The sequence below is a fragment of the Mustelus asterias genome, chromosome 18, assembly GCF_964213995.1.
Source record: "Mustelus asterias chromosome 18, sMusAst1.hap1.1, whole genome shotgun sequence".
In the NCBI taxonomy this organism is placed as follows: Eukaryota; Metazoa; Chordata; class Chondrichthyes; order Carcharhiniformes; family Triakidae; genus Mustelus; species Mustelus asterias.
In genome coordinates, this window is record NC_135818.1 from 26913969 (window position 1) to 26929686 (window position 15718).

At 43.7% G+C, this 15718-nt stretch overlaps 1 protein-coding gene and 1 long non-coding RNA gene across 2 annotated transcripts in view; one reads left to right on the top strand and one right to left on the bottom strand.

Moving 5' to 3' along the window:
* The window catches only part of LOC144507043 (uncharacterized), a 44838-nt gene extending 44069 nt beyond the window's left edge, over window positions 1-769 (top strand). Inside the window, exon 3 of the long non-coding RNA XR_013500009.1 lies at window positions 732-769. This is a non-coding gene — a long non-coding RNA (uncharacterized LOC144507043). The remainder of the gene's footprint in view (window positions 1-731) is intronic.
* Window positions 1-15718, bottom strand: part of plekhd1 (pleckstrin homology domain containing, family D (with coiled-coil domains) member 1) — an 85245-nt gene that overhangs the window by 53861 nt on the left and 15666 nt on the right. Inside the window, exon 3 of the mRNA XM_078233627.1 lies at window positions 4226-4315. Coding sequence (XP_078089753.1) covers window positions 4226-4315 — 90 coding nt within the window. The remainder of the gene's footprint in view (window positions 1-4225; window positions 4316-15718) is intronic.

The following is a 15718-nucleotide window of genomic DNA, read 5'->3' on the forward strand; positions in this document are numbered from 1 at the left end:
TAGGCTTATGTTAACACTGCAATGAAGTTACTGTGAAAATCTCCTAGTTGCCACACTCTGGCATCTGTTCGGGTTCATTGAAGGAGAATTTAGCATGGCCAATGCACCTAACTAGCAAGTCTTTTGGACTGAGAAAGAAAACCGGGGCACCTGGAATAAAGCCACGCAGACACAGGGAGAATTTGCAGACTCCGCACAAACAGTGACCCAAGCCGGGAATTGAACCTTGGTCCTGGGCGCTGTGAGGCAGCAGTGCTAACCACTGTGCCACCATGGGTACTGCCAGATGGGTACTGCAAAGGACAGTGCCAAGGGGGTGGGGTCATGAATGGGTTGGGGCCAGAGGAGGGCATGAAGGGGGACACAAAGGGGGATCCATTGGGAGGGAAAATTGCAATCTGATTTGTGCCAGCATGGTTTTCTCACCCAAAATTACACTTTTTATTCTCTTTCTATTTATATAGGTTTAGGATCCCTATGCCTTTTTAACCACTTTCTCAACCTGCTGTGCCACCTTCAACTATTTGTGCACATGGTCTCAGCTCCTGCTTTTTAGAATTGTACCCTTTACATCATATTGCCTCTCCTCCTTCTTCCACTTCACATTTCTCTGCATTAAATTTAATCTGCCACTTGTCACCCCAATACACTAACCTATCTATGTCTTCTTAAAGTCTATCACTCACAGTTCACTATATTTTTGTGTCAACTGTATATTTTGACTTTTCTAGCTGTTACAGACATGCTGAAGACACTACAGCCCCATCTGCTGAACCACTAGACCCACGAGCATGACCAAAGCCACGGCAGGCAACAGCTACTCAGTTAGCAATGGGAGCCCTACTAAGAGAACATCTGGAGGCATAGGAGGGATTGGCATGATCATTTTGACGAGGCAAACGTCCACAGGTGATGTTGAATCTTTAGACCAAGTGGTCACGTGAGATCATGATGACGTGGCTATATAGGTCACATGGTGGGAGCGCGGGAGTCATCCCTGGGATCTCGGCAGAACACAAGTACTGTCTGTAGCCGTTGAGCTTAGTAATAAACTACCTTTGTTAGAAGTCATTGATGTCAGTGATTTGAGAAACCCACAACATTCAACTGAAGCAATCTTTAAAATAAAAGAATGCAACAAATAATCTTAATTATTGTAGAGGCTGGGTCATTATAAAGATTCTCATAAAGGCATGCTGATTTATATGATGACTTTGGATCCTGAAATAATACATCCTTAACTGATGGCATACAAAGAATATTAAAAATGAAAATAAATAAAGTCTTACAAAATCGAGTTGACTTTTACCACTCAGAGAGATTTCTGGATATCTGTTGACAAGGTTACTGAATTTAACAGCCTGATTTGATGTTTAATGAGGGAATTAAGTTTTGATAAATGTTGGAAGATTCTGGTGGTTGCGGTGGGGGAGAATGAACCAGATTATTATGAATAGGGTTAACCAGGAATTCCTCTTGTCCAATAGAAATCACGGCCTAACCTTAGGTGTTGCTATGGCAACTCCATTTTAGTCACATTCATTTTAGTAGAAAACACCACACACACAATCTAGGTAAATGTATTTCAAGTATGTCTATTTACTTAACAAACATCTCCCACCATTCAGTGATCACAGAGTGATCACAGCCGCAGTGATCAAAAAACACGCACACAATCTGCTTTTCAACCTATCATTTTAGTAAGAAATGCACAAATGTTAAAGTTCACATGCCCTACAAAAATGATTATTGCGATCATATGATTGATGGCAGGGCCTTTTTATTAAACCATCCATTTTCTAATCAAGGATGCAATGAACCACATCTGAATTCCCAATTAACCACATGTGGCTAACAAATTCAACAACACAGCTCCAACTGAACTCAAGTAAGGCTGATGTGGCTGATGCACTATCAATCAAGCAAAGACTAGTTTGTATGCAAGAACAAATAGGCTTTTATTCGCAAAAGATTTGGAGCACACCCATGCTGATGAACTGGTCCCGAGACTGAGGCAGTCATCTTTATACCTGGACCAGGGGGGGAGGAGTCTCAGGCAGGGCCGGCAGGGGCATGCCCAGGCATGTCACACACACACAGGCAATAAGCTTAACAGTGGTTTACCACAGTGGCTTTGTTGGTATAGTCCTGCCAATATCTTGGTTCAATGTGTTTGTTAATTCTTAGCTCTTGTTTATTGGTGTGATCTCCAAGCAACAAGAATTTGTATTTATATAATGCTGTAAACATATTAAACCATGCCAAGGTACTTCACAAACAAAAATTGACATGGAGCCAAATAAAGAGATATTAGAGCAGGTTTTAAAGAACATCTTGAAGGAGGGAAGAAAGGTGGAGAGGTTTAACAAATAAATTCGAGAGCTTAGGGCTGAGGCAGCTTGAGGCACAACTGCCGATACTAAACTTGGGGATGCTCAAGGAGCCAAAATCAGAGGAGCTAATGTAACTTAGAAGGTTACGGGACTGGAGGAAATTACAATTATGGGGAGGCATTAGGTCATGGAAGGATTTGAAAACAAGGATATGAATTTTAAAATGGAACTGTTGCTTAACTGGGAGCTAATGTCGGTCAGTAAGCATAGGGGTGATGGGTGAATGGGGCTTAGTGCAAGTTAAGACACAAGCAGCAGAGTTTTTGATGAACTTAAGTTTATGGAGGGTAGGACAGACAGGTTTAGTCTCAGACTGTTGCCAGACTGTAGGATGGAGCGGGTAGTTAGGGAACAGAATTTGGAGTGGGCACAGAAAAGAATAATTTCAGTCTTCCCACTGTTCTGTTAGAGGAAATTTCTGCTTATCCAGTACGAGATGTCGGATAAGCAATCTGATAACCTCGTTAGTGAAGAGGTTAAGAGAGATGGTGCTGAGGTAGAATTGGGTGTTGTCAATCTACATGTGATAACTAATACTGTTCAAATGACAGCACCGAAGGGCAGTATGTAGATGAGAAATAGGAGGGAGCCATAGACAGATCCTTGGAGAATACCAGATGTAATGGTGCAGGAACAGGTAAAATGATTCCCGGGCTACAACTGGATATGTAGAATGTATAGAATCGTTTTGGTTCCAAAACACCAAATCTGACATGACACTTGCTGGCTGTTTCTCAAAGGAGATCCTTGTTATATGCTCAGCCACCCTCTGGGTCCGATTTTACCATCAAGTTGTGCCCATTTTCGGGCGCGAAAGCTTGGTAAAGTCGGGCATGAGGCAAGTAGCGCATTCCGCGCCCACCTCCACGCTGGTTCCCCCTTTACCAAGGCCCAAAAATGGCCACGGTTGGGACTGCACACGAAACAGGTGCGATGGCCATTTAAATGTTTTTGTGTGCATTTAAATTGACTTAATGGGTTGCACGCCCAACTTTACCTGCACTCCCCCCTTTACCACGTTTGCCCATCCAGAATCGGCGTGAAACAGACGTGCTCCACAAAAGTCCAATTCGGGCGCTCCAGTTAGTGAGAAGATAAGTGCTGAGCATCCGACAGCTCTCTCTCTGCTTGAGATTGGTGGCGGGGGGGGAGGTGGGTCCAACGGCTCTCTGCTTGAGATCAGTCGGGGGGGAAGGGGATGTCCGCTACCACTCTGCTGAGATCAGTAGGGAGGAAGGGAAGATCCGCTGTCACTCTGCCTGAGATCAATGAGGGGGAAGGGGGGGGAGAGTCCCGCGATCGGTCTGGGTGGCGGAGGGGGTGGGGGGATGAAGGGGTCAGAAATGTTGGGGGGAGGGGTGGGACAATGTCTGTGGGGACCAGGGGGAGTCATCATCCAGCCCAGGAGCGATGAGGCAGGGGAGCCGCATTCTATAATTTTATTTCTGCGCATGCGCAGTTGGAGGCGCCGATTGGAGCTGCAGGATTTTGGGTGAGTTAAGCCCCGCCCACTGGCTTGTGCAGTGCGATTCGGAATCGCTGGTATTTTTGCAGGCAGAGTGTATGGGGGCGCCTGAGAACGGGTCTAAAAGTCGGATCTGAAACACTCCCAGCTTCAAGTCCACCCAGCACTTAGAATCAAAATGGTAAAATAGGGCCCTCTGTGTCTGCCCTAAATTTGCCCTTTCAACTCTAAACCCAATGCCCTTTGTTTTGACCTATCCCATTGTTCCAGCTTGATTTTCTCCTTTCATGAAGTGGATATGGAGGAGGAAAGGCAACTTCCCCCAATGCTCAAGTTATTATTATCCCAAATGGTAGGTCTGACTTACATGAAAATCCTCGTGAGAAATTTTCATCACAAAAGGCATGTTGGGTTCTTCCTTTGCTTCCACGACACATCCTCCCAGTGGTATCACACCCTGCAAGAACAACCAAGAAATAAATACATATTCATCATGACCTGCCAGCAACTTCGCATTTGCCATGCAGATTTCTGGGGGGGCCATCTTACCAAAAAAATTCTAAGTGCCAAATGAGTGTGAAAATGGGAGAGAGTTGCGCTGTTTTTTGGTGAGTTAAAAATGTCCAAAAAATGAAGCTGTTTCCGCCAGCAGGACCTAAGCTCGCCAAAAGCTGGCAGATAGCAACTCAGATCTCTGTGTTCTGTGAACCAGGTGAGCAATGGACTGAACTTCGGATGATCAGCTGATCGAATAGTTTTCTTTTGCAGATTATCTACTGGACTGAGGTCAGTTGACTTATGTTGGGTAAGCTTATCAAGAAATATGGAGCGAAGTTGGGAAAATGGAGTTGAAGTAATCAAGCTTCCTTTGACAGCACTTTCCAAACCTATGACCTCTACCACCTAGAAGGACAAGAGCAGCAGACACAATGGGAACACCACCATCTGCAAGTTTCCCTCCAAGCCACACTGACTTGGAACTTTATCACTGTCATGGGGTCCAAATCCTGAAAGTCCCTCTCTAACAGCAATGTGGATGTACCTACACCTCATGGACTGCAACAGTTCAAGAAGGCATTTTACCCACAATTAGGGATGGGCAATAAATACTGACCTGAGAATGAATGAAGAAAAACCAAATGGTGGTGCAGGCTTGAAGGGCTGAAGGGCCTACTTTGAATATTTGTTCATAAGATATGGGCATCAATGGCTAGGCCAGCATTTATTGCCATCCCTAATATTGCCCTTGATAAGATGATAGTGAGCTGCCTTCTTCTACTCCTGTTCCTATGGTCCAAAGACTTTAAGAGTCAACATCTCCCTTCCCCATCATTACTACTCTGTTCCAATACACCCACCCCTTGTTTGGCACAGCCTAGCCTGAAACTTCTGAATATATATCTGCACCATTCCCACTCCTTGTGTTCTATCTCTATCTGGAAACCAGTGATCTGACAGAATGACTGGATTCAGCACCAACCATAAACTCTGCACCAAACAATGTTCAGCTATGTTCAGAATACAGACCTCATTCCCCAGGGCTGTGGAGTAAACTGTCAGCTTATTGTCTCTACACAGTCTGTAATAGCAAGAAAACATATTTGCTTAAGCTGTGTCCAAATGCATTAAAGCACAGCAGGAGTGTGTTCCTCACTGAAGGAGCACAGTAAAGTCCCACTATTCACGATGATTAGGCACTTGGAAAACATCGCAACGCCAAATTTGCAAACGGTGAACATATTTGATAATGGGAGTCAACTTGATAGGTTCCAATCATCCAAAAATGAGATATGTATAGAGAGTAAAAGGCAATAAAAACAATGTTTTTATTAAATATAAAGATGTCCTGCTGTTTAACAAAATGAGACATATATATTAGTTACACTTATCCTTATAAGACTCTCCAGCAGAATGTACTGGGGGTGAAGTTGGTGGAGGTTTAATTGAAGGTGCCTAATGTACCTAATTGTAGATTCATTAACATTGTATTCCCTGACCAACATGGTAGCACTATTTTAGTTACTTTATAGCGCTGTATTTCAACCTATTTAACATTGTCACTTTTTCAGCAAGAATCATCATTTTTCTAGGATATTTATTGCTTGGTTCTGATTTACTCATCCAGATACTATACTGTAAACACAAATAGATTCATAACAGCTATGGACACCCAGGTGTAAACACTCCAGTAAGCAACATGGCAGATAACGTATGTACAGTGTGCACCTTCTCTACATTTAAAAAAATATTCATTTAGATGTTTTTTCTATTTTATATGTTTTCCACCTTTCTTATTAGTTTTCTGTCTGAAAGCCATGGATAAGTGTACATTGGTTCCACAATTGGCGAAATAGTGTACATAATGTTTTGTGCAGAGAAGCAAATTTACAAATGGCAGGACTTTACTGCAGCTCTCTGGTATTTTTAGTGTAATGAGTTGGTTCAGAATCAGTATTTGAGGTATATTGTTTAGCTCAGCACTTTAGCCTGACTGTCCAGCAGGGTTTTTTAAAATTTGCTGTTTGTTTTCCTATCAGTGGCAAAGAGAAGCTTATTCAACCTTGAATGTGTTCTTGGCTGACATTCTGCTGAAGGACTAGCAGCTGAGCATTAGATTAATCTGAAGGTAGCTGTTCCTCCTTGTTTAGTCTCCATCTGTGTTCCAGTTCTTTTCAGTTTGTGCTACATCATTGGGGTGTCAGCCTATTTTTTCTCTGGCATTAATGGCATTGGTGATGTAGCCCAAAGAGGTATTCGGTGGTCACTAAGCGACCGTTTTACTCGGCAACCAATTAAAACTTTATTTTGATGGGCATGCTTGAGTGAAACCATTACCTGACAGCACTGTTCTAATTTGGTATTAACTAGTGTTAAAGTGAAAAGCTTCTCTCTCTTATGACAAGTGCTTTGAGGATTTGGGTATATGAGGCTCCACGTCACTCCATTTACACCCTACTTCTGGTTGATTGGCCCCAGGCTACCCACCAAGACACTGTAGCTAATTTCCCTCCATTTGGCACTGGGTTTCTAAGTTTGATCCAGAGATCACTTTGTTCAGGAAATGCCTGGAGCCCACGGCTGTCCTCCATGCTGGTTTCAACAGCACTTCACGTGAGCTAGAGTACTCAGTAATGTTGCCAACCAAATATGGGGAGGCAATGGCCTAGTGGTTTTATTGTTACTATTAATCCAGAAACTCAGCTAATGTTCTGGGGACTCAGATTCGAATCCCACCACAGCAGGTTGTGGAATTTGAATTCAATAAAAAATATCTGGCATTAAGGATCTACTGATGACCATGAAACCATTATCGATTGTCGGAAAAACCCAACTGATTCACTAATATCCTTTAGGGAAGGAAATCTGCTGACCTTACCTGGTCTGGCCTACATGTGACTCCAGATCCACACCAATGTGGTTGACTCTCAACTGCCCTCTAAGGGCAACTAGGGATGGGCTAATGCTAGCCAACCAGTGACGCCCATGTCCCACAAACGAATTTTTAAAAAATCACAATGTAGCCCTTTCCAATGAACACTATTCTGCTTGTTCACATAATTACATATTTACCAGCTACCAGAACTGATTTGTTTAGTTGCTTACTCCATAGAGACAGGTCATACGCTCTGTCTGGTTTATGCTGGTTTTTATGCTCTACACGAGCTTCTTTCCATTCTACTTCATCTTACCTTATCAGTGTATCCATCTATTCCTTTCTCCCTCATGTGTCTATCCAGCTTCCCCTTAAATGCATCTATAATAATCACCTCAACTACTGTCATGGTGGGCTCCACATTATAAACATTCACTGGGTAAAGAAATTTCTTCTGAATTCCTGTTCTGTAGAAGGGTCATATGGACTAGAAATAAAGAACAAAGAACAGTACAGCACAGGAAACAGGCCCTTCGGCCCTCCAAGCCTGTGCCGCTCCTTGGTCCAACTAGACCAATCGTTTGTATCCCTCCATTCCCAGGCTGCTCATGTGACTATCCAGGTAAGTCTTAAACGATGTCAGCGTGCCTGCCTCCACCACCCTACTTGGCAGCGCATTCCAGGCCCCCACCACCCTCTGTGTAAAAAACGTCCCTCTGATGTCTGAGTTATACTTCGCCCCTCTCAGCTTGAGCCCGTGACCCCTCGTGATCGTCACCTCCAACCTGGGAAAAAGCTTCCCACTGTTTACCCTATCTATACCCTTCATAATCTTGTATACCTCTATTAGATCTCCCCTCATTCTCCGTCTTTCCAAGGAGAACAACCCCAGTCTACCCAATCTCTCCTCATAGCTAAGACCCTCCATACCAGGCAACATCCTGGTAAACCTTCTCTGCACTCTCTCCAATGCCTCCACGTCCTTCTGGTAGTGCGGCGACCAGAACTGGACTCAGTACTCCAAATGTGGCCTAACCAGCGTTCTATACAGCTGCATCATCAGACTCCAGCTTTTATACTCTATACCCCGTCCTATAAAGGCAAGCATACCATATGCCTTCTTCACCACCTTCTCCACCTGTGTTGCCACCTTCAAGGATTTGTGGACTTGCACACAAATATTAACTCTGTTTTTCTCTTCTCAGATGCTGCCATACCTGCTGAGTTTATCCAGCATTTTCTGTTTTCATTTCCTGAATTCCTTTATTAGTGACTGTCTTATGTTTATGGTTCTTAGTTTTGGGAGGATGTTAGTTGCAGAAAAAATTCTTTGTAGCCTCCAGTAGGTTAACTGTAAATCTTTATTAACGGGTATAACTATTTACACATGTACAGTAAAGGATACAGTAGGAACTCTCTCCATGTTTAGGTTTTTCCCTGTCTCTGCTCAACAGCACACTAACCCCTGGGTCTGGGTCATGTGCCTTCTTTTATCACTGTGTGGGCAGTACTGTACTCAGTCCCACATTAACCCTGTATGTGTCAGACCCTTAGTTCCCAATTCTCAATAAGCGAAAATCATATTGGGACATGGTACGTGTGCTGAGAGTGGGAGGATATATTGAGGTTAAGGGATATGGTTAGTTGCTATGTGTGTGGGACTGAGAAATATGTTGACAGAGAGGCATTAGTCACCAAAAACAGCAGAGATAAAAGCAAATTAAAAAGTAGAGTGAGCAAAATAAAACAAGAAATGACATTGCAGGACAGTAGGTGATTGGTTGGTAAGTATTTTTTTTACTTCTTATGCTAGGGAAGTGGATTCAACTAAGAGCTTAGAAAAAATAGCTCATATTTTGAAAATAAATTTCAATTAGATAAACTAATCAGTTAATAAAACTAAAAATATTGAGTTAATGAAAACTCTATATATATTAAAAAAACAAGGCATGGCAGGGCAGGTGGTCTGCTGTGAGTGTGGTATGCAAGAGTTCGAGGTGAGCATGCAGTCACAGACAATCATATCAATCGGTGAATGTCTGCAGCCTATGCAGCTTCTGCTTGGAGTTGTTGAGCTGGAGTCTGAGCTACAGACATTGCAGGGCATCAAGGAGGGGGGAACTCTTTGTTCCAGGAGGCAGTGACACCCCATGGGTTAAGTAGTGATCCAAGCCTGGTTGGTGGATCAGGGGCAGGGACGGTGTGTCAGACAGGTATGGGGATCCACCAGGCAGGAGCCTCAGTCCTTGACTTCTACAACAGCGGCACTACCTGTGTGGGGATTACTGGAGGTAGCAGGAGAGAGCAGATAAGGTGGTTAAATAGGCATACAGAATACTTTACTGGTCAAGGCATAGAACAAGAACGTAACCAGGGAGGTTATGCTAGAACTGAATGGAAGACTCGTTCGAGCAGAGGTAAACACAGTACATCACAATGTACAATATGTGTAACTCCATGTATTTACCCTGCTAATCTATATATCTTGGGATACTAAGGGGAAATTTTGCATTGCCAGTCCTAACTTGCACATCTTTGGACTGTGGGAGGAACCAGAGCACTTGGAGGAAACCTGCACAGGCACAGGGAGAAAATGTAGACTCCACACAGACAGTCACCCAAGGCCGGAATTGAACCAGGATTCCTGGAGCTGTGAAGCAGCAATGCTAACCAATGTGCCATCGTGCCACCAGGATAAATACAGAGGAGATTTACTGGGATGTTGCCAAAAATGGAGATGTGAGCTTTGAAGAAAGATTGAGTAGGTGGAAGTTGTTTTCTTTGCTGAGGGGACATTTACTTGAAGGGTCCAGAGTGAATAGGATGGACCTAGTTCCTTTAGTACAGAGCTCAATAACCAGATTTAAAGCAAATGGCTAAAGGATTAAAGGGAAGTTGAAGATAATTTTTCCACCCAAATGAAAGATTGTAAGGGTAGATGGAATGTGAAGTTGAGGCCACATTCAAATCAGCCAGGATCTTATTGGATGATGGAGCATGCTAAAGGGGCTGAATGGCTTGTTCCTAACTTGTATGTTTGTATGTGTATTCATAGGGACATGGTGGTGTGGAACTCAATGCCTTATAGGGTGGTAGAGGCAGAAACCCTCACTACATTTTAAACAATACTTGGATATGCACTTGAAGTGCCATAATCTGTAGAGCTGTGGACAAAAAGCTGGAAAGTGTGATTAGGATAGATAGCCTTTTTCAGATATAGTAGGCTGAATGAGCACCTTCTGTGCTGTAAATTTTCAAAATTTCAACTTAAAAAACCCATCTAAAAATGATTGTTCCTGAATGTTGCAGTACAGGAGCTTTGATGAGAACAGTGAAAATACAAGGTCAATGAGATGAACGCCAGCACCACATTTACAGCAGAGTTCTATTTATAGAGAAACATATTAAACAGGAAAAATGAATAAGCTTTCTATCTCTGGAGTTTTTGCTCAGAAGAGCAACAGGGAGTTGTGCAAATGTTGATTGACCACATAGCCTCTTGCAGCAGTTAGAGATCACAGTGTCCTGATTAAAGCCATCAATTGATTAATGTATTGACTCATTTCAGAGGAAGTCTCCTCAAGCTAATTCCTTAAAGATAAATTATTTTGATTTTTTTAAGAAGCTGTGGAGTTTTGCTGATTACGTTCAGTGAACTCATATTTAATGTCTTCACCTTAGCGAAGTTTCCATTACAATAAAATTCTATTTCCCCATGGTCTTTGGTATATTAATACATTATCCAGGGCACATCACACCCAATCTCCTGTGATGCATTAATTTACTATGACTATTAATATCAAATTCTCTCATCAGCATAGTGATGGAAAATGCAATTGACAGTGCTATCAAATGGGACCCACTCACCATTGCTCAACCTGGGTTCTGCTAGGGCCACTCAGCTCCTGACTTCATTACAGCCTTGGTTCAAACATAGACAGAGGAGTTGAATTCCAGAGGTGAGGTGTGAGTGACTGCCCTTGACATTTGAGTGTGGCATCAAGCAGCCCTAGTAAATCTGAAGTCAATGGGAATCAGGGAGAAAACTCTCCGTTCGTTGGGAGTCATACTTAGCACAAAGGAAGATGGTTGTGGTTTCTGGAAGCCAATCATCTCAGTCCCAGGACATCGCAGCAGGAGTTCCTCAGAGTAGTGTCCTAGGCTCAACCATGTTCAGCTGCTTCATCAGTCCATGCCCACATTCATCAAGATCTGGACAACTTAAGTGGTAAGTGGCAAGTAACATTTGCATCACAAAAATATGAGGCGATGACCATCTCCAACACCTAACCATCTCCCCTTGATGTTCAACACATTACCCTTGCTGAAACCCATAATATCAACATCCTGGGGCTTACTGTTGATTAGAAACTTTACTGGGCCAGCCATGTAAATACTATGGGTTGAATTTTACGAAAAAATTCTTAGTGCTGAATGAGCAAGAAAACAAGAGAGTTTCAGACTCATTTTTTTGGTGAGCTTGAAATGCAAACTTATGGCACTTGATGAAAAGAAGTGTCAAGATGCGATTCGTGCCAGCAGGGGGAAGCCGGCCGCTGAACTCTAGGAGTGCCATTATGCAGGCGCTCCGATCTCCCAGTATACTGAGAGGTTGCCTGATGCCCACCCACCACCCCCTGCATGGACATCAGGACATCTCCATGCAGACATCAAGAGCCCCCCCGCCCCCCACATGCAGCCCTCCCCAATCTCCAATTGCTCCCCAGGCAGAGTTGCGGTCATCGGCACTGCACGGCCATGTCCCCAACCACCCGGGGCTTCAATGGCCTCCAGTCCTCCCAGCGAGGCCATCACATCTGGTCCCTGTTGGTGGGGACCACACATTATTCTCACTGGGGAGAATCTGAGCTGGTGAGGTGATTACAGTAAGTGAGCCCGAACGATAGCCCAACAACACTCAAGAAACTCAACCTTATCCAGCACAAAGCAACCCATTGATTGGCACATCATTCACTACCTTAAAAATCCGTTCCCTCCATCACCACTGCACTGTGATAGCAGTGTGTACCATCTACAAGACGGACTGCAGCAATTTACCAAGGTTCCTTCAACATACCTTCCAAATCCATAACCTCTAACACCTAGAAGTTCCAAGGGAAACAGACACAACAAAAATACTAACATCTGCAAGACCCACCAAGCCAAATACCATTTTGACCTGGAATGATATCACCATCCCTTCAGTCACTGGGTCAAAATCCCTCTTTAGCAGCACTGTGGATACACCTACACCATATGGACTGTAGCAGTTCAAGAAGGAAGCTCTCCACCACTTTTTACGGAATTTATTTAAGAATGTGAGCACCAGCATTTATTGCCCATCCCTAGTTACCCTTGAGAAGATGGTGAATGGATGGTGACTGAGTCTTCCATCACACTTAAATGCCATTTAAGAGTCAGCTACATTGCTGGAGTTACATGTAGGCCAGTCCAGATGAAAATGGCAGATTTCCTTCCCTAAAAGACATTAGTGAACCAGATGGATTGTTATGTCAATCGACAATGGTTTCATGGTCATCATTAGACCTTTAATTCCAGATTTTTATTGAATTCAAATTCCACCATCTGCCATGGTGAGATTCGAACCCAGGTCCCCAGAATATTACCCTGGGTTTCTGGATTACTAGTCTAGTGACAATGCTACTACGCCACCACCCCCCCATTGCCCTTAAAGGCAATTAGGGAATCTGGCCTTGCTGCTCACACACACATCTCATGAATGAATTAAAATATCCAGGGCCCATCATACTCCTATAACCTGACATTACATCTGATTAACTTGCAATCTGCTGTTCTAGTTTCATGATGAAATCGCTATGTTAATTGTAAAGAATAACGGGTTCTGCACTGTGTCCATGGTGATTCCAGTTGCAGAATTGCCAAAGACAAGGGAGAATGCCAGCTACAACCAATGGTTAAGAGTCAGCCAGAAATCGATATCTTTTTTATGTCTACTCCATCAATTCCCTTCATTAATTTAACTTAATTTAATTTAAACTTCTCCATCATGTTACCCCCTCAGCTAGCTGTTTAGTATTTTTTGATGGTTAAAGCTTCACAGTTCATTTTTGAATTTGATTTGATTTATTATTGTCACATGTATTAATATACAGTGAAAAGTTTTGTTTCTTGCATGCTATACAGACAAAGCATACTGTTCATAGAGAAGGAGAGAGTGCAGATTGCAGTGTTACAGTCATAGCTAGAGTATAGAGAAAGATCAACTTAGTGCAAGGTAAGTCCATCAGGTATCATTTTTGTCAATCCTTTTGTACTTCACCAATGACTCAATATCCTGCTATAAAATGGAGACTTATTCACAGTATCATAGAAACCCTACAGTGCAGAAAGAGGCCATTTGGCCCATCGAGTCTACACCGACCACAATCCCACCCAGGCCCTACCCCATATCCCTATATATTTACCCACTAATCCCTCTAACCTATGCATTTCAGGACACAAAGGGGCAATTTTAGCATGGCCACTCAACCTAACCCACACATCTTTGGACGGTGGGAGGAAACCAAAGCACCCAGAGGAAACCCACGCAGACACAGGGAGATGTGCAAACTCCACACAGACAGCGACCCAAGCCGGGAATCGAACCCAGGTCCCTGGAGCTGTGAAGCAGCAGTGCTAACCACTGTGCTACCATGCCGAAGGCAGTAGTGTGGTCTGACCAAGGTTCATTGTCAGTTTTTCTAGTTGATCCAATCCATACTATTTGGAGCACAGAGGTGGATTAGAATGAACACACAGCGCTGCAATGCAGGGTCCCAGCAATAGGACTCCCATACTGAGAGGTGGCTGTGGGAGCACCAATCATAGAATCATAGAAACCCTACAGTGCAGAAGGAGGCCATTCGGCCCATCGGGTCTGCACCGACCACAATCCCACAAATTTACCCACTAATCCCTCGAACCTACGCACCTCAGGACTCTAAGGGACAATTTTTAACCTGGCCAATCAACCTAACCCGCACATCTTTGGACTGTGGGAGGAAACCGGAGCACCCGGAGGAAAACCACGCAGACACGAGGAGAATGTGCAAACTCCACACAGACAGTGACCCGAGCCGGGAATCGAACCCGGGACCCTGGAGCTGTGAAGCAGCAGTGCAATCCAAGCCTGGTAACTTGGATTTGCGTGGTTTTTGGAGAGTAGTGGGATGACTCAACCAGAAAGTGAGAGGGCTGGGTGGCAACCAGACCGGCGAGGGTGAAAACAGCAGGCCAGAGAGCCAGCAGCAACCAGTGGGCCATCAACATACCCGTGAGCTTAGGACATCAAGGGGAGAAGCTGCAAGGGTGGCTTAACCCTCAGGTCAGAGCTGAGGAGGGCTGGGCAACTGAGAGCGAGGCCCTCACTGGTGGACGGGCTGCCACATCACCATGGGGTGGGGTGTGCTGTCATGGGGGCCCCATGGGAGAGCCTAAAAGTGTAAATCCATCTCTGCTGGAGCATGTTATATTGTGAAATATATGAATGAACAATTATCCAATGAAAGCTCGCATTCATTAATGTCCATAGCGTTTTTTGCTGTGTGAACCTTTCCATTTTTTCACAGTCCCTGCTTACTCCAGTAGTGTCTTCCAATATTGAAGAAATGAAGTAAGACTTATACAGCACCTTTCATGACATCCCAAAACACTTTGTAACCAATGAAATACTTTTGAAGTGTCACTGTTGTAATGTAGACACCATGGCAGTTAAATTGTGCCCAGCAAGTGTCCACATGCAGCAATGAGAGTGCGATAATGACCAGATGGCTTAAGCATTGGTCGAGGAGAAATATTTGCCAGGACACCAGACACAATGTCCCTGCTCTTCTTTGAATGGGATCATAGGATCTTTTACATCTGACTGTAGTGACAGTTCCAACAGTGCAGAACTCCCCCAGTACCGATCTGGAATCTCAGGCCTTCTGACTTGGGAATTGGGAAAAGGTGGAATTCACTACCAAGGAGTAGTTAGGTGAGTGATGAAGCAGCATTTATGGGGAAGCTGAAGCCCAAGTGAAAAAGGAACCGGGGAATATGTTTGTTGGGTTAGATGAAATAGGGTGGGAGGAGAGTTGTGTGGAAAATAAACACAGGCATAGACCAATTGTGCCAAATAGCCTGCTTCAGTGCACACAGAATAAAAGGACATTGGAGATGAACGTGCTAGACAGGTTTAATTACCTTCTGTAAAATTGTTCTTTAGGCTTCTAATTCATTGTTTAGGCTTGATATTACAATAATAATGATTTTTGAGGCGATTACTTATCAGTAGTTATTTGTTAGGCCAAATACTGAATGAAACAAAACTAGCAAAGCCAGTAAATTTGGAGATCCCCCAAACTTTCTGAACCTGATATAATAAAGGTTGCGATAAGCAAGTGAGTAGAGCAGTTATTCAAACACAGCCCAAATTCCACAATTCCCGTGGCAGGCGACACTAGAAGGTTTAGGCTCTTAGGCAGT